Here is a 19,267-nt window from a genome sequence, read left to right on the forward strand (position 1 = left end):
GCCTACGTTCACGGGGGGGGTGTGGGGGGGGGGGGGGGGGGAGGTCGCCCTGTACACACTGCGTCTGCCGCTTCGGCACATGTTATTTCGGAAAACGGGTCGGATGTCGGCGCATTTTGCCGTGATTGGTGAGCACGACACAAAGAACAGGCAGCGTGAGTAAACGCGACGGTTGATGGTTGTGTGTTTTCGAAGGGGGACTTGACGACTGGGTGCACTTTAAACATTGTGTGGATGTATGTACTGTGTTGTTTTAGTCAAGCTTTGGTGGGCTACGCTCCTTGATGGCGCCTCTATTCAGACGTGAGAATCGGGCCGGACGTCATCACTGATCCTGCGTTCTTGGTGTCCAGACAACTGGAGGACTTCGTCACGTGGACCAATTCTTCGGCCATCAAGAAGCACGTTGCCGAATACAACGATATGGTGCGTACTTTTGAGAGTAAAACTAGCACTTACGTTAAACGTGGCGCATGTTTACACTCAGCTGATGTCGTGCTGCGGTCGTGTATTCGGCCGTTTCACTTAGGGCGAATTTTGGGGAGAGAAATAGGAATCCCTCCCTCCGCCCGCCCAGGCGAGAAATTTAACATGGGGAAAACCATGCTACACCCCATTTTTTCGACGAAAAAAGTCCAAGAAATACATGGTTCAAGCGGTCATCCAGTGCAGTCGTGAAACTTAGCGAATGGAAGGAGTGAACTGAACATGTTTATTTCATTGTTAACACGTGCAAAATATAGTACGTCACTGTCTACTGCTTTTGTATTTTTTTACTTCAGGCAAGCGCAACAAGCTTCTCTAGAATTTACAAGGCTTTATGGCTCTTGATCTTCACTCTCGGTCGGCACTCGGGATTGTTGTGCATGTGCAGAAGGTCCTGCGATGGCTACGCATCAGAGCAGCTGTCAGTAGAATGGAGGCAGTCTCGAGAAGAGAGAGCGGGTGAAGCTGGGGAACGTTCACTCTCGTGCACCGTTTTCGCGGAAAATGCTCCAAGCCTACACAGTTCCCATGTATTATAATCCATAAGCTCCGCATTTTCAGCCACAGAGGACAAAGTGAAAGTGGACGACAGAAGCGAAAGCCCCCGAGACAAAATGGCTGCTGGCATTCTCTGCATGGGCAGGCGCAGAGTAGCATTCGCGACTTGTGCAGGACCCCCCTCCTATTTGCATTGTCAAGCTAAGGTTGAATTGCATGGAATTGTATGAAATCTACAGTGGGACCATGCCCACAACAACGCTGCAGCCAGGAAAACAGCGCTCGGGAGCATAACAGCAGAGCTTTACTGTAATGGGCCTCCGTCCTAACGCATAGCAAATGGGCTTCGGAATGCCTCGCTTTTTCTGCTGGTACATGCTTTGCTCCCCGTGACACGAAATGTTGGCTAAGGCCATAATTTCAATGAAAAGAAACCTACTGCGCAGTATCAGGCATGCTTCGGAATTGCAGCTGTCGATAGCTTGGGCCAGGTAAATGTGTACTGTGGGGGACAAAACACTTGAGGACGTGCTACAAGCGATTTTGCTAATAGCTGCCACGTTTGTTAGTGATCACCTGCTATCACTAGCACACATCATAGCACGCGAGTCTGACTTTCACCTCGACAAGTGTGGTCTCCAGCCAGCGGCTAATCACAGAGCACTGAGCTTCGGTTCCCGATGACGCGTCCTGGACACTTTTGTCTCCAACAGTACGTAGATTGCTTCGAAAATGACAATATACCCCATGCAAGGGCAGTTGAGGCAGTTAGATTTTAGCTAGGAGTCGATTTCTTAGCAACGCAATTATCTGTTTAAAAATTCGCTGCTTGATGAGCAAGCCATGTCTGGAAATGGAGCTCAGAGCTCCAAACTGCTCCAAAGTGCTGCAATATGCGTTTTTTTTTTGTTCTCCAAACATTTCTTCAAGGGCCGTATTCTGTTACGATACGTTTCTTTTACATTCAATTTGGTCTTCTGTCAATGGTCGCGGCTGCCATTGCCGTTGGGCGTTAGAGCAAACGCCACGATGTTCGTGGCAATTCAGAAGAGCGTGCTTCCGGGCTAGTTGGTGCTGCATGTTATGAAGAAGGCGCGAAGATTCGCTAATTACGCCACCTGCTTGCATAAACGCGTCTCGAGCCTATGTCGCACGTTGCCGACTGGGCCAATGCCCACGAGTGACTGAGCCCAACGACGCATTTGACAAGTCTGACGAGCTTTATCGCCGCTAATTCAATATCGGCAAAGAAACTGGGCATCATTTGTCCGACTTATTGGCGTGCCTGGCCCGTGTGACTTAGCCGGACTGTATGCGGCGGCACGAGGTTGGTTAACGCCGGCGCCGCAGTGTCCGGCAGTGTCTGTGATTGGCCGTTTGCTTTTCTGCCTGCTGCTGCCGCCTTCGTCATATTGACGTCACGGGCAAATAAAATGCATCGTTACTGAATACGGCGCCATATCGCGCTTTGGCGGTAGCACGATCGACTGCGAGTTGTGTCCGGCTATAGTGAGGTGCCGCCGCGCGAGCACATGCTCTGTGACGTGAGCGTATTTTTTCTCAGCAGTACAGTGATGCTGCTTTGATATTGCTAAGTGTAGGGCACTGTTGTGGTCACGCTCACGACCCGTAGATTGGAGTATAAAAGTCCACAAAATGGCTAGCTTACTGGGCATGCGTGCTCTAATTTACTGCGCGGCTGTGAGCACGGCCTCCTTCGCATTTATCCCTTAGGTGGGCCATACCTCTTCGCTTCCTATGTAGCATAAAGGGGGCTATTAAGTGGTGCCCCCTGTTGGTCCAATGTGGGCAGCTGCTCTCAGCCCCGGTCAACGTTCTTAGATAAGGACTGTTGGACCCCGGGTCGCGGCCGCACTTCCGTTGCCGCTTTCACCTCAAAGAGACGCGAGCGCCATCACTAGGGTTGTGACAGTGCCAAGTTAGTTTTCTTGGTTTTCTCTTCGCCGCCGCTACTACGGCCATTGGCTGCGCTTGGTCACGTGGACAGTTTGCATAACTGGTCTACGCAGGCTCGCGCCTCGCATCGTCTGCGCCGGGCGCGGCTGCTTCAAGCCGCGCTCGTCTATGTATTGCAAAGTTCGCGTGCCTGCGGTACGAGAGGCCAGTATGCTCGGGGTTGAGCTTTTGTCATTAGATCTCGGCCGAAACTTGAAGCCCTTTCCGCGGTCCCTCCCGGCAAAATCAGAGAAACACGACGTGTCGCTTGCCCCCCTCGTAGTTTGGGTTCCTCGCGTGTGTAATATGCGGTTGTGCAAAGTAGACTGTAAACTTTCCTCTATTGATTAGATCACTGAAAGTTGAGTGTAAATAAAACCTGGCAAAAGCGTACGAAGACACTAAATGCGTTTTATTTGTTCTTGCGGCATACGCACTTTTAATTTTTTTCTTCAGCCACTTTCTGTTTTAATGCGTCGAGATGAAAATATATTTGTCATGGTGGTTGAGGTATTTTCTGTGAGTAAAGTGATCGATACTGGGAGCACGGTAGCTTTACTACTTGTATGGGTATCTAATACTCATGTGGTAAGCTGTTTTCCAATGCGTCTTAAACGTGCCCGGCTAAGGTTATGGCTATAAATGCTACTAAGCCGTCTTGTTTAATTAATACAAAAGAGACGAAGGCGCAACTTACGTTTGTATTCATTATCAATACGTTTCTGTACGCACGCGAGTCACCGTCTGCTGACGCTCCTCAAGCTGGAAGTAGCAGACGACGCGCCCATCCCAAAGCGACCGCAGCGCCACCGCCTAGGCGGCAACCGTTTCGGGCACGCTCTGCGCACTGCCCTTGTCTAAAAACTTTGAGCAACGTTTTTAGATAACATTGGATAAAACAAAAAAAAACTAACGCGGCACTGTCAAAACTCTAGAGATAGCGCTCGCGTCACTTTGCGTGCGTTGTGCGGAGAGGAGGAAGAAATGGCTGAACACTTGATGCTTTTCTGTAAAGGGCTTCACCCTACAGTGGAAAGCATCAGGGATGATTTATCCAAGGCATTGGGGTTTAAGGACGGTGAAGGGAAAATAGATTTTAAGCGGGTAGAAGTAACCAATCGAAGGTTATCTGATTGGCGGCTAAAATTAAAACGAGTAAAATTTCATAAGTCATGGCTAGGTGGCTTAAGCCACCGCCCAATTTAAAGGGTTCATCCTTATTCATCCATCGATGAAAGCGGCAACGGAAGTGGGGCCGATTCCCGGTGGCAAGTTATAGGCAAGTTTTCCAACTGTCCTTATCTAAAAACGTTGGCCTCAGTAGGACCAGTGTGGTTTCTGCAATGGGGGCCGACATCGGCTCCCAGTGGGCTGCCCACAAACGCCCCGATCGGTCCCATTTGGGACCGATGCAGACAGTCCTTGTGGGGCTGCGCACATCGGCCTGCATTGCTCACTGATTTGGGTTATCCAGCCAGCTCCCCCATCGGTCCTTCTTTGATCAGATGTGGGTAGCCCCTTAGGACGAACGTTAATTTTTAATACCGGTTAGCCCTCCTCCCAATATGGGCTTGGCCACATATTACCCATAGGCGGCCGATGTGAGTACTTAAAGGGAAGCCCCTGGCCCCAAATGCCCCCATTATACCCTCAAAGCATAATATCGTGCAGTATTTTTTTTAACTTTAGCCTGACCTAAGCAGCCCACCAGAATTTTCTTTTTAAGCATTAATTGGGGCAATGTGGGCAGCTCATGTTGTGCCTTATGCAGGCAGTCCACATTATCCCAGCGATGTTGGGTGTTGCGCGGGCTGAGCCATGCTTGTGTTTCGAACTATAATGAGGGACGTTTGGAGTTTATCAGGTAGCCCAGTGCATCCTAGTAAGGTGCTAGTTATTCCTCCGCATGGTCTGATCATTTTGCACAGTTTAAGCGAGTGTGAGAGCCCAGAACATGTAATTTTAGTGATCAAGTAAATATAGCTTTCCTTTGTAGCCATATGGCTGCGCTCTGGTGGATGTCAATGAGTAATTACTCCCTTATTACATGTTCGGAATTATATTGCAGATCGTCTATAAAGATAAGGTATTGGCGCGTGTAATACAAATTAGTGAAGTGAAAACTGCATGCATAATAGGATGGAGGCACGCTGGTGGGTTCAGCCCCGTTTAGGCTTGTCGCGCTTTTTTTCCCCATAGAGAATCCGCATTTGTGCTGCATCTGCCCTGAAGTCCCCAACAGGGGACGATGTGGGCACGCTCGAAAACCCGCCCCGACCGATGTGGGACCTTAGCGTTTTTTTGTGCTCAGCCCCATTAGGCTTGACGAAGTGTTTTCCCTGTAGAGCCGACTTTTATGTTGTTCCTGGCGTCAAGTACTTTACAAGGGACCAATCTGGGGAGCATGTGGGCACGCTCTTTTTCTACTCCCGCCACGGCCGATGTGGGACCTATATACTGCGGTTTTGTACGGGCATCCCCAATTGGGATCGACGAGGTTTTTCCAGCATAGAGCTCACATTTATGTTGTACCCGCCCTAAAGCACCTACAGGAAGCCGATGTGAGCAGCTTGTGGGACCGCCCGTTTCCAAGCTCCGCAACAGCCGACGTGGAAACTACAGCGGGTTTGTGTGGGCAGCCCCAGTTGAGTTTTCGAGGTTTTTCCATCATAGAGTCCACATTTATATTCCTCCTGCCCTCAAGTATCCAAAAAGGGACCGATTTGGGCCCACCCGTTTCGCAGCCCCGATATGGGACCTACAGCAGTTTCGTGACTGCAGCCCAATTTGGGCTAGCAGAGGTTTTTTCACCCTAGAGCCCACGTTGCATCTGCCCTCAAGTACCCGAAAATACAAGAGACTGATGTTGGCTAGATGTAGGAATGTGGTCTGAGTTAGCCCGAGCAACTTCCTATCAACAGGGGTAAGCCCGATTCGGGCTGGCCGACAATTCCGTACAGCGGGCCGGCGTAGGTAATAGAAGGGTTGCCCCAGCCCCACTTGACCATATGGGACTTGACCATATCGTGTGTTACTTGGGTAAGACTGGCGTCCTAATGCGTGCACTGTTCGCAAATTGTCTGGAAGGTTTTCATCCAGCGTTCCGGTGTCCGGAGGGGAGCAGGAGGTTGACTGACGAATTATTTGATGTTTGCTTGGAAAGCCAGCCACGAAGCCAGTGTGGAAGGACAGTTTCGAAGCCCTAGGAACCCTGTAGTCCGTGGCTGTAGATGCGTACATTCTTGTATTTTTGGCCGCGCAGATTCAGCGTCAGGTCGTTTCTTTAATGGTTGTGTAGGGGGTTGCCTCATTAGCAGACACGTTTCGCCGATGCGATAGCATGTCTGCGAACAACAGGGCAGGCACACTCTACCTCGGAGCCTCTGCTGCCACTGTTCCTTGTTTCTTTCTTTCTCTTTTCCTCGGGCGTTGTTTGCCTGCGAAAGGGTCCGGGGCATACGGTGCGTTCTCTAGCACGAGGGTGATCGCTCACTGAGTGCGGCTCTAACTCGAGCTCACGTGGATATATAGGTCGCTCGTGCGAGCAGCCGCTGCCGCATCGTGAAGTGGACGCTTTTGGCGACCTTTTCGGGAGGTGCCACAGCTTGTGGGCCCGCTGCCGCGAAGTGGGGCTGCCGCCTCGGAGCGCATGCGCGCCCCTGTTGCGGGCATCGATCTGGTCCTGTATCAGAAAGGCACTTTTTTCGTTTGTTGTGTGTGTGTGCGTGCGTGTTTTCTGTGTTTGCCCGCGCTGCTGCTCGGCCGCCATTGTCGTGGCCTCGGCACGTAGAGCCGCCACGGAGGGAGGGAATAAATAGCAGCAAAATAGCCGTATGGATTATTTCGCGGCCAGTCGACTCCACGCGCCGATAGCACGGCACACTGGAGAGACAGTGACGCGACGGGCGCCGACTGACCTCGAACTTAAATTGTCGAGGTGGTAGCTCTCTGAGTGGCAGTATGGCGCACCTTTTCTTTTTTATTTAATGGGGGAGGGGGGGGGCGCGGTGCTGCAAAAATACCTTTGACATGTCTGCTCGGAATTGATTCTGGAATCATTGCTTAATTGCACTGTCTCAAGTGATTGCTTTCGCAAATGTCGGAGTCTGCGCGTTACAAGCTGTTTGCGCTTTGCTGTAAGCCTGACGAGTCAAGATGTGTTTTAACAGGTGTGTTATATTATAGCGTTCATTGATTACGAGAAAGCATTTGACTCAGTGGAAACCTCAACAGTCATTGCTTAATAAGGGGGTAGAAGAGCCTTATGTCAAAATACTGGAAGATATATATAGCAACTGCACAGCTACCATAGTCCTCCATAAATTCAGCTATAAAATTACAACAAGGAAGGGTGTCAGGCAGGGAGACGCGATCTCGCCAGTGCTATTCACCGCCTGTTTACAGGAGGTATTCCGAGGCCTGGATTGGGGACAGCTGGGGGAGTTAATGGAGAATTCCTAAGCATGCAATTCGCTGATGACATTGTCTTGCATAGTCACTCGGGAGATCAACTGCAAATCATGTCCAATGAGTTAGGCAGAGCAGGACGGTGGGTCTAAAAATTAACATGCAGAAAACCAAAGTAATGTTCACTAGTCTAGCAAGGAAATAGCGGTTGACAATTGCTAGCGCGGTGCTCGAAGTGGTAAGGGAATAGGTCTACTTTGGACAGGTAGTGGCCGCTGATCCGGATCATGAGAGAGAAATAACTAGAAGGATAAGAGGGGTGGAGCCCATATGGCAGGTTCTCTCAGATTATGAATGACAGTTTACCAATATCCCTTAAGAGAAAAGTATACAACAGCTGTATCTTACCGGTACTCACCTACGGGGCAGATACGTCGAGGCTAACGAAAATGGTTCACCTAAGTTAAGTAAACGCAGCGATATATGGAAAGAAAAATAGAGAGTTATAGCATATCGTTACCGTGTTTACGTTACCGTTTACCGTGTTACCGGACGCCGGATTTCCCGGTTAGCGCGGCGCACGCCAGAAGACGTTTTAGCGTACCGTCTCTCCCGTAACAAGTTACCGTAGGGCTAAAACGAGTGATGATGATGGCAGATGCCCAGCTTTTAATGATAAAAAAACGGATGCATTGCAGTCATTTCTATGAAGTGAAATGCTACACTTTAATAATCTTTTTCTCTGCATATAAAGACGTACCGACTACATTTCAGCTAACAGCCGACTCAGCTGCTTTTCAAATGTGCCCGTGAAGCTAGGCACCTTTGCCTACCCTGGCCAGTAGACAGTTTCACTACGTAGACCTCAGTAAGCTTGCATACACAGCGCACGTTGCGTTGCGAGCGCTGTAAAAAAAAAAAGCACAACTACGACACCTGTTCGCCGTGCCGCAACGTCGCTTCTTTATGTGTTTGGATGTGAACACTGTGGCGCCATCTAGTGGCAGTAAGTTAAAGCGCGGCAACACCGGGCCGGATAAACTTTTTTTATTTTCTGAAATTACTGATGAGTATACTAAGAGAATTACCAGTATTTTTTTTAGGAAAAAATCATGGAAATATAGAAAAATGTTAAATCGGGCACGAAACTGAAGAGCTGCAGTACAGTCGTTGCTATTTGGCTATGTACACGACATATAGTCATCCTTAGCTGCTAAAAAATCGGCAAATAATCTCGAAAACATGGCCTAGTTGTTACTCAAACCTCAACGTATGAGTGAGAGTTTGCAAATTAAAAGCGAATGTCTTCATGTATAGCGAGAAATGGCGCCGAAGAACGCTGCGGCGGAGCTGTATTTGGTCCGAAGCGGCTGTGCAGGGCGCCGCCATGTTTGTTTACAAGCGAACGCTAAATCTCCGCAACGCTAAAAGGGTTTCCGTAAAGTGTTCGCGGACCGGTAAGTGGCGGCGCATGCGCACACGTCGCTTGCCGGGCCCGGTAAACGGTAACGTAAACACGGTAACGATATGCTATAACTCTAATGATAGGTGTAACGTTAAGATACCGGAAGTGGGCAGAGTGGGGGAGGGAACAGACGCGGGTTAATAGAGACTTTTATACTAAGCGTACCCATACATACGCAAAGGCATAGCGAACGCTATAATATAGCGTCCTTCGTACTGCGCGTGCTCCAAATGCTATTTCGCATCGAGGTTTAACGTACGTGCGCGTTGCGTACGCTGTTTTTCGAATTTAGCGTGCGTGTTCTTGCGTACGCTAGGAAAAATAGCGTTGTCAAGATGGCGGCGCCCACGTAACCCGCTTCGGAGAGAATTCGTCAATGTTATTGGGTTTTTAGGCCTAATCATTGCCTTTAAATGGTACACGTGATATTCGCTTTGTCTTCTATCGCCGACAGCAGAAAGAATGACTGATAAACTTTCCCTATTTTTGATTCTGTGTGACGATTCCGCCGTTCTTAACCCTAACAAGACACCGCCGACTGTGTATTGGCTTGGTTTGGATCTTTACAAGGTAGTCATAGCCTTGCCAAACGAAATCGTTTCGGCGGTAGGCAGAAGGGTCCGAAAGAGCTCAACATGACGTTTTTAAAACCTTGCTTGGTTCAATTACCTAAAAGAAATTAGGCCCTGACTCGACTGAACTGGTGATGAACTGGCTATCTACGCGCTACGACTTAGATAACCTTGGCATACGGTAAACTAAAAGTGCTCCTGCGATTTCCAGTGTAACCTCCCGCTAAATGCTTGCGTATAACGTACGTAAACGCTCATACGCTGTGCTAAAGGTCTCTAATAACATCCTAGTCGAAATCAAGAAGAAATGGGCCTCGGCAGGGCATGTAATGCGAAGGAAAGATAATCGCTGGTTCTTAAGGGTAACGGAGTGGATTCCAAGAGGAAGTAAGCATAGTAGAGGGCGGCAGAAGGTTAGGTGGGCGGATGAGATTAGAAAGTTTGCAGGCATAAGGTGGATGCGGCTGGCAAAGGTTAACTGGAGAGAAATAGGAGAGACCTTTTCCGTGCAGTGGGCGTAGTTAGCCTGATGATGATGATGTTATATTGAAGGCCTTGTATCGACTATGCTTGCGTGCCTGTTCGGTAGTCCTGAGCGTATACACTGGCAAAGTTAGGGGGACATCCGCACGAGTCTCATTGTCATTCACCCGTATTTCTTGCACCTGTGTGCTTACTCGCTGTTACCCGCGTTCACACGCAGTTTCACTAACCCGTACGCTTGCAAGTTTTTTTTTAGAAAACTGTGTTGAAAATCAGCGTCATTTAAGGATAACCTTGGTGCTTACTTACCCCGCAAATTGGGGATAGATGCTACCTCTGTTCTTCCTCTCGCTATTTTTGTCTGTTTTGTTTGCAATGCGGGAGGCGGTTCTCTCACGGCGAGAAACTTGATTTAACTTCGCTTTTTTATTTTTCTTTCAGAGGGATGACTACGACCTCCTTTGAGGGCCGGGCTGAAGCAGTACCCTTTGTAAATAGCTAAACGGAAATGAAAGCCTGCGCGTAACGTCTGTGAACCGTATGCGGAAGACAGCGGCACCCGTGGAAGCCAACTTCGTTTCAAGCAGCAATAAAACAGAATGCTCTCCTTAACCTCATCTCTTCAACCCTTCTTCCTGCGTCGCGCGCTCCCGTCGCATTTGAAGTTTTGTTTTCTGTACGCAAAGCTTCTCTTAATCAGCCAGGTAATGGTCTCAAGTTTTTTTTTTGGTCATACTTTCAGGGATGCATTGGAACTAGTTTGCATACAATCAACAGTGAGCCGAACAACTATGCGCGTAATTTCACGAATAACGGTGTGCCAAAGCGCAGTGGCACTCCGTGCGAAATGTCCCAGGCCCCAAAAGCGACCATCCCCGATTTTGTTAAAAAAAAAATTAAGGTAATTGTCGATTATGTGAATAACGTTTTTCTAAAGTATTTTCGCGGAAAAAAAATTTTCTCACGTAAGTGCCCTTCGAAGTTATCGCGAACACGCGAAAGTTGCTTGCAGGTAAATATTTTTAGATCAGTTGTGAAAGCAGATTAAATAAATTATATTTTATATTATCGTGTATGCATCAAGAAGCAAAAAGTTGTGCGTTTTCAGAATTTTTATTATAAACGTCGTGTTTCAGTCGCAAAAAAAAAAAAATTGACTGTTCACTTGGTGGTAGAGTTGCTGCCAAAAAGAAAATCAGTCCAAAAGTTGGCAAAAAGTGATGCTTTTATTAGATTGAGACCTAAATTAAGCATAAAGGCCATCGAGATAAAAATACTTGAGATAACTCAGTAAATACATACACTTAATAGCTTACAATCCACAATGTTTTGTTCGAGTAAATTTTGTCTGACGCGAGAAAAAAATAAACATTTCTCTGCATTCTTGTTCTCTACCCTTTGTTTTCTCATCCCCTCATCTGTTCAACATTTGAATTTTTCGTTTCAATATGAGGCCACCATCGGCATACACTATATGCTGATACTACTCTATGGACCACCCATGGCAGTGATGGAGACAGACTACTCTGCAGTCGGCAGCTACCCTCACCCAAACACGTGCGCGGAGTATCGGGCTGTCATGCTCTCCGGAGAAGTCGGAGCTCCTCATACTCCGCCCCACAGCCCCCATAACCGTGAAACTGGAAAACAGGTACATCCCGGAGGTACACACTCTCCGGGTACTGGGCCTCCACATCCAGAACAACGGGAAAAACACTCACCACCCAGAAACTCAAGCAGACGGCGGTGTCGATATCCCACCTAATCCGCCGAGTTTCTGGGCATCACCGGGGCATGAAGGAGCATGACCTATGTCGTCTCATTCATGCCTTCGTCCTCAGCTGCTTTCTCTTCACGCTCCCCTACCTGAAACTCCAGGGTACAGAAATCTCCACCCTGGATGCCATGATCCGAACAGCATTTAAGACAGCACTACACCTACCCCTAAATACCTCAACCGAAAAACTCCCCCAGCTAGGCCTACACAACACGATAGGTGAGCTTATCGAGGCCCACCGACAGACACAATACATACGTCTCGCGAGAACAACCACCGGCAGACGCATCCTACACAACCTTGGCACCAGGATACCAGCCACGGATCCCACACAGCTCCAGGTCCCCCACCACATTCACCGCGAACTACTTATTAAACCTCTCCCCAAAAACGTGCACCCCACCTACCACGAACCCCGGCGCAGAGCTCGCGCACGGGCGCTCCACAAACACAATGGCATGGCACCGGATGCCGTGTGGGTGGATGCCGCATGCACAGGCGAGGACGCGGTTTAGCCATCGCGAACCCCTCCCTACAACCGATTGCCACCCTTCACATATCTCCCACTGACACTTCGCAGGAGGCTGAAGAAGCCGCTATTGCCCTAGCCATAACGAGCACGGAGGCCCGGTATATACTATCGGACTCTAAAACTGCCGTACTAAATTTCGCTCGCTGGAGAGTTAACGTCCCTGCATTTCGCATACTGAACTCCCTCGCCGCACACCCGCCCCGCCACATGGAGCTCATATGGGTGCCTACCCACTCCGGGAATCCCGGAAACAAGGCTGCCAACGCTTTAGCCCGAGGTTCTCTCAACCGGGCACCGGCGGCCTTCGATCTGGGGTTTTCACGGGAGCGCATGCATTCCTTCAGTGAACTGACGCAGGCCTGCAAAGCCGAGCGTCGGCTGTACCCCCCACCCCATCCCTCCCTCGACAATTATCATCAGACAGTTTGGAGGCGGCTCCAAACACGCACCTTACCCTCCCCTTATATACGCTCGCGCTATCACCAAGTCCACACAAACCCCTCCTGTACCCTCTGCCACCACCCCAAAGCCACTCTCGATCATATCCTTTTCCTCTACCCGGCGGATCCTGACGCCTGGGGAGACGCTCGAGATCGAATGGTCGCGTATCATGAGGTCACTCTACCGTGAGCAACGGCTAACGTATCCCTCTCCGCACAAGTCTCTCACTAAATTGCAGCAGGTGACGTGGCGACAGCTACAATCCCGCACCTTCCTCTTCCCTGCCCACTTAGCCCTGGTTCACCCGGGACTGTTCACGCCAGTATGCACCCTCTGCGGCGCTCCGAAAGCGGATTTTGCACACATTCTTTATTCTTGCTCTGAGCTCCTTCCACCAGCCGATTGGCAACTCACAGACCTCGAGCGATGGGAGGCTGCAGTGTCCAGTTCTGACCCGGCTGCCCAACGGCAGCTAGTGGACTGGGCTTTGGAAGTCGCTGAGAAGCATCACCTTCCGGCCACGACACGCATCCAAGAGCAATCCCATCACTAGGATCTAACAATTAAGGCTTGCTCTACTTTATAAAGTTTTTCACCACCACCACCACCCGCGTGGCCTGGAGCACCTTACCACTTGGGAGGCTTGGGAGACCCTACTGCACTCCGAGGACCCGGCCAAGCAAGCCATCGCCACAGGCCGGGCTGCCAGCGTCATGAGCCTCCACGACATGAACGTTTGAGTGCAGTGGGGCCGTGCGGGGGCCCAAGGACCTGCGCGTCCTAAACTCCCCTGTGTGTAATAGTTTCCACCACCAGCTGTACGTTCACGTCTCTTTCTTGACTTGAATTTCTTGGACGTTTGAGATTGATGTGATGCCAACATGAAGTGTTGAAGACGTCGCTGCTCTGAAGTAGTGGAACTGTCGCGTTCCTTTCACTGTGACTGCCATGCCGAATCTGGAAGACAGTTCTATTCTTTTTTCTTGTATTTCTGCGTTGGGCACCCATATTACTGTAACCCCTTTCACATTATTTTTTGTCCAGTTGAACAGGTCCTCTGGTGATATAATTTGATCCTGATATGGCCTCTGCAAGCTTGCTCTTGCTGCGAGACGTTTCAGTGTGCCGCTGACACAATCGCATTTACTTTTTCCGTGTCAAGTAGCGAAGAAATTCCATTCTGCGAAGACTTATCTTGTTTGTAGTAGCAGAGATTCAGAAAGTTATTTGTATTCCTTACTGTGATGCAGCTCCATAAAAAAAATTGTGAATTTTTTTTACACAAATGTAAATTATTACAATACTATTACAGTAAAAACAAAGCACGGCAATGGCGCTAATGGTTATTTTACTACCATTCGGCGCTGAGAAAATAGCATTGACCCACATATACTGGATCCAGAGTTTACAGGCGCACCGAAACTGAGCTGCGGTGCGTAGGTCTTGCACAGCGAAAGCACAGTTGGGCAGTGCCGCTCAGTCACACTGGTAGTGAACGTCAATTTTTTTTTCTAAAGTCAGACAAAATTTACTCGAACCAAACATTGCGGATTGCAAGCTATTAGGTGTATGTGTTTACCGAGTTATCTCAAGAAATTTTATCTCGAGGGCCTTTATGCTTAATTTACGTCTCGATCTAAGAAAAGCATCACTTTTTGTCAACTTTGGAACTGATTTTCTTAAACAATACTCTTTAAAGAAAGTTCAAAATATTTTTGGCAGCAACTCTACCACCAAGCGAACGGTGAACAAATTTATTGTGACTGAAGCGTGAACGACGTGTATAATAAAAAATTCTGAAAACGCACAATTTGTTCCTTCTTTATTGTACCGAGAAAAAAGCAGCAAAGTCTTATATGGGGGCACTAAGGACGTTGCATCAAAGAACGATGCATAGGCGATAATATAAAATAGAATTCGTTATTTAATCTGCTTTCAGACCTGGTTTTAAAATATTTACCTGCAAGCAACTTTCGCGTGTTCGCGAAAAATTCGAAAGGCGCTTACGTGAGAAAAAAAAAATTCCCCGCGAAAATACTTTAGAAAAACGGTATTGACCTAATCGACAATTACCTTTTTTTTTTTTTCAACGAAATCGGTGATAGTAGCCTTTGAGGCCTGGGACGTTTCGCATGGAATGAACCGCATGGCTTCGACGCTTTGTGACGACGTTCTATTAGCGGACCGACGGCCAAAAGGGCCTGTGCCGCCTATATCTAATCGCTGCGGCATTAAGCGGCGATACTTGCCAGTCTTCGATATCTTGGGCAGATAATAAGGGTCCTTTGGACTTCACGTGACGGCGGACTGATATATCGCGGCTTTGGCAATGCCTTACGTGCCTGCGTATATGCGCACAAATTCTCGTTGTTTTTTTTCGTCCATCTTTTCACTTCGTTACCCTTGACTCGCCCTTTTCCTCTTCCACCCGGGGCAATTCTGCAGGCAAGTGAAGGCTGGCTAAAGACCCTTCACTTCACATAATTCCCATTATATAACGCGCAGCGCACGCTTAGTCGTGACGTGCGCGCGTGCATCCGACGTAGTCGAACACAGGAAGGGAGCGCAGGCGTAACTGTCGTGTGAAATAAGTTCATCACACGCGCAAATTGTCTGCGGAGACTCGGTCTGTTCGGAGATAAAGGTCAGATGAAACAAGCTTAAAATGTGATGAATGTATGAAATTTCTTCGCGCTGTGTTAAAATGCCCGTATTCATGCTTATACACTTGGAAGCGCCGTTCTTAGTGATTATGACGCGTGGGGCGTAAGGCTGCGCGGAACGACAACACACGACACCGTCGCGAGAGAAGCGGCCTGTTGTGGAAGTCGTCTGCTTGTCAGCGTACACTGGAAGCTCTTGTGAAGCTTTTGTGACCGATTATAGAATCGGTCACAAAAGTAGGAAAATTTCTTCGTCTTATTTGCGTCTGCTGAAAGTAGGGCATTTGATATTACGAAAACACCGCTAACAGCATTTATTCGGAGAAAAAAAAAAGGTTTGGATCATATCATGCTGTTCGAATTTTTGTCGAATGTCGCACTGACCTGACGTCAATGCCTGTTTTTATTAAAATTCGGCTAGCAGTCCTCAGTCTTTTTTTCACGATGTTCATGCAGACGAATCGCCCTTCCGCAATTGTGCTTTGTTGCTTGCGCATTTCAGGGTGAACGTTGCAGCTTCCAGACTACACAGGAGAGCGCAAGCAACACGATTGCTTGCGTCGCTGGTCTTTCCATTGTTTCCGCCTTTGCTTTCGCCGAGCTATCTCTAAATCACGCAAAACCACCCGCCGCGGTGGCTCAGTGGCTATGGCATTCTCATATTTAGCATACGCGTGTACTGAGGTGTCATGTCAAAGGATTCCACCACGGTCGGTTTCCCTCAAACTAGCGTGAAGCTACGCGCACCCAATTCTATCAGCGTGCTATGGATTCGACCAGGGCAGTTTCATGCGTTTCAGTTCGCTCATTTATGTTTTGTTCTTTCCATACAGTGAGAAAACAGCCTCTGCACGGGTGCTGATGGGCACGGGCATACACGGATGAGGAGGCGTTCGCGATAGCGACGATCTATCTCGCTGCAACCCGAGACGATTAGGTCGCAGGCGCCGAGAAGGATACCCCCCCCCCCCCCCCCCCCCCCCCCCCCCCCCGCACGACGAGCAGCGCGTTACAAAGCGCATGCGTGGGCGCGAGGCTGTTTGCAACAGGACCCCCAGCAGCCCTCCCGATCCGCGCGATCGCCCACCGCTTCGTGTCCCGGCGATGGCACCGACCGCGCGCCAAGGCTCGGTCTCTGCGACATTGACCTGCTGGGCGCCCGCCGAGTTGTCGTAGTCGCGGCGGCACTGCGTGCGCACACCATCGGTTGCAGCAGCTCACAGACCGAGGCGCTCGTATTTGTAATGTGCACGGCGATGCAGTGGTCGCGGCCACCCGCTAGCCTCACGATTAAAAGACACCTTATATGCATGGCTGATGTGATCGCGCTGACCAATTAACGGGGCCGTTTCGTCAGCACAGCGCGGACGCGTTGGGCTGCGGTATACGTGGCCTCGCCACGTCTAGCCGCTTTTTCCGGAGTTCTTTCCGGATGGAGAAGAAATTGTTTGTTTTGAGGGAAGGAAAGGCGCATTAACTTTCCTTCTCCATGCGAAGGAAGTTGAGGTGTCCACTTCTCGTTGGACACCTCAACCGCGCTGTGAGGGAAGGGAGGACGTGAAAGAAGGAACAGACGCCACAGTGGAGGGCTCAGGATTGTTTCTGACCACCTGGGATTCTTTAACGTGAGCTGACATCGCAAAGCACGCGGGCGTCCTATGATAATAATAATAATAATTGGTTTTTTGGGGAAAGGAAATGGCGCAGTATCCGTCTCATATCGTTGGACACCTGAACCGCGCCGTAAGGGAAGGGATAAGAGAGGGAGTGAAAGAAGAAAGGAAGAATTAGGTACCGTAGTGGAGGGCTCCGGAATCATTTCGACCACCTGGGGATCTTTAACGTGCACTGACATCGCACAGCACACGGGCGCCTTAGCGTTTTTCCTCCATAAAAACGCAGCCGCCGCGGTCGGGTTCGAACCCGGGAACTCCGGATCAGTAACCGAGCGCCCTAACCACTGAGTCACCGCATCGAAACGCGGCTGCCGCAGCCAGGATCTGATCTGATCCTTCGTTCTCTGGCTCAGCAGCCGAACACCGTAACTACTGAAACACAGCGTCGGCTCCGCATGGAGAGGAGGAGGAACAGATTTATTTGGCACTAATAATAATAATTGGTTTTTGGTGGAAAGGAAATGGCGCAGTATCTGTCTCATATATCGTTGGACATCTGAACCGCGCCGTAAGGGAAGGGATAAAGGAGGGAGTGAAAGAATAAAGGGAGAAGGAGGTGCCGTAGTGGAGGGCTCCTGAATAATTTAGACCACCTGGGGATCTTTAACGTGCACTGACATCGCACAGCACACGGGCGCCTTAGCGTTTTTCCTCCATAAAAACGCAGCCGCCGCGGTCGGGTTCGAACCCGGGAACTCCGGATCAGTAGTCGAGCGCCCTAACCACCGAGCCACCGCGGCGGGGTATTTGGCACACATACTAAGCATCCAGAACGTCCAGCTTTGTCTTCTTGACTTTCGTATACGCTATGACAGGAAAAGAGAAAAGGCAGAACGGAAACGTGCGAATTGGAGTTGCGTCGTGATGGTGAAAAACTTGATTATTGGCGCAGCCCTCATAGTTCACAATTTTAGAGGCGGGCTGGCTCCTGGTCGTGGGTGGTGGTCGACAGCCCGTGCCTGACGGCGACCTTCTCCGCCCACTGTACTAGCCTCAGTGACGAGGCCGGGTCGGAGCTAGAGACGACGACCTCCCACCCCTCCGAGCCCACGAGGGCATATTGGGCCGGTGGTTGCAGTTGCCGGCAGATGAACATATGGTCGAATGTGGCTCTCGGGGCCCCACAGTGGGAACACTCGGGGGTGTGAGCAGAAAGGAAGTAAAGCGCAAGTAGCGCTGGGGAGGGAAAGATGCGAGCCTGGAGTTGTCGCCAGGTCGTCTGCTGTTTCATTGTTAGGGATGTGTGTGGCGGGGGGTAAAGTAGACGTTCTTCGCAGTAGTGTAGCGTGATGTGATATGGTGTTGCGCCTTGTGCTTGACAGCACGGAGCAGCGAAACATAACAGATTGATGTGATGTACGTCCGCAGTGTGTTTTGAAAGCGTGGGGACCCGCCGCTGTGGCTCAGTGGTTAGAGCGCTTGGCTGCTGAGCCCAAGAACCTGGGTTCAGTACCGCCCACGGCTGCTGCGTTTCCATGGTGCGATGTCAGTGCACGCTAAATAACACCAGGTGGTCGAAATTTATCCGGAGCTCTCCACTACGGCACCTCTCTCTCTCCTTTGTTTCACTCTGTGTCCATCCCTTCCCTCAGGTTGCGGTTGAGGTATCTACCGAGAAGTGTGACAGTTACTGCGCCTCTTTTCATCAAATAATAATAATAATTGTTTTTGGGAAAGGAAATGGCGCAGTATCTGTCTCACATACCGGCGGACACCTGAACCGCGCCGTAAGGGAAGGGATAAAGGAGGGCGCGAAAGAAGAAAGGAAGAGGTCCGTAGTGGAGGGCTCCGGAATAATTCTGACCACCTGGGGATCTTTAACGTGCACTGACATCGCACAGCACATGGGCGCCTTAGCGTTTTTCCTCCATAAAAACGCAGCCGCCGCGGTCGGGTTCGAACCCAGGTGACAAAAAGCGGACAAGCTAGCTCGCGAGGCTTACTATCCGAGCTGGTGCGTCAAACGCCTCGGACGGCCCGGAGACAACGGTAGAGCTCACGTACGCAGCTATCCTCAGCCTCATCAAAGGCAGAAGACGCAAATATCCCCAGCCACATACTCTGCTAACACAATATGAAGCAACATGTTGGAGAAGACTCCAAACAGGAGCCTTCCACAGCCTTCACTTTCTACATAAGATGTATCCGGAGCAGTACAGGGATACATGTCCGTGGTGCGGGGCAACCCCCACGCTGCATCATATCACATGGGACTGCATACACAATGTAGATTTCCGAGGTAACAAAGCGCCAAATGCGGAGCAGTGGGAGGACCGGCTAACCAGCAGCCAGCTCAAGGTCCAAAGAGACA

General features: G+C 49.8%; 1 protein-coding gene across 1 annotated transcript in view; it reads left to right on the forward strand.

The window, feature by feature from the left end:
* Positions 1-10,479, forward strand: part of LOC144114908 (U3 small nucleolar ribonucleoprotein IMP3) — a 34,725-nt gene extending 24,246 nt beyond the window's left edge. The window contains exons 5-6 of the mRNA XM_077648923.1: positions 302-426; positions 10,309-10,479. Of these exons, the coding sequence (XP_077505049.1) occupies positions 302-426; positions 10,309-10,332 (149 nt within the window). The 3' untranslated portion in view covers positions 10,333-10,479. The remainder of the gene's footprint in view (positions 1-301; positions 427-10,308) is intronic.
* The last annotated feature ends 8,788 nt before the right edge of the window (positions 10,480-19,267 follow it).

The sequence above is a fragment of the Amblyomma americanum genome, chromosome 1 (assembly GCF_052857255.1).
Source record: "Amblyomma americanum isolate KBUSLIRL-KWMA chromosome 1, ASM5285725v1, whole genome shotgun sequence".
NCBI classification, from domain to species: Eukaryota; Metazoa; Arthropoda; class Arachnida; order Ixodida; family Ixodidae; genus Amblyomma; species Amblyomma americanum.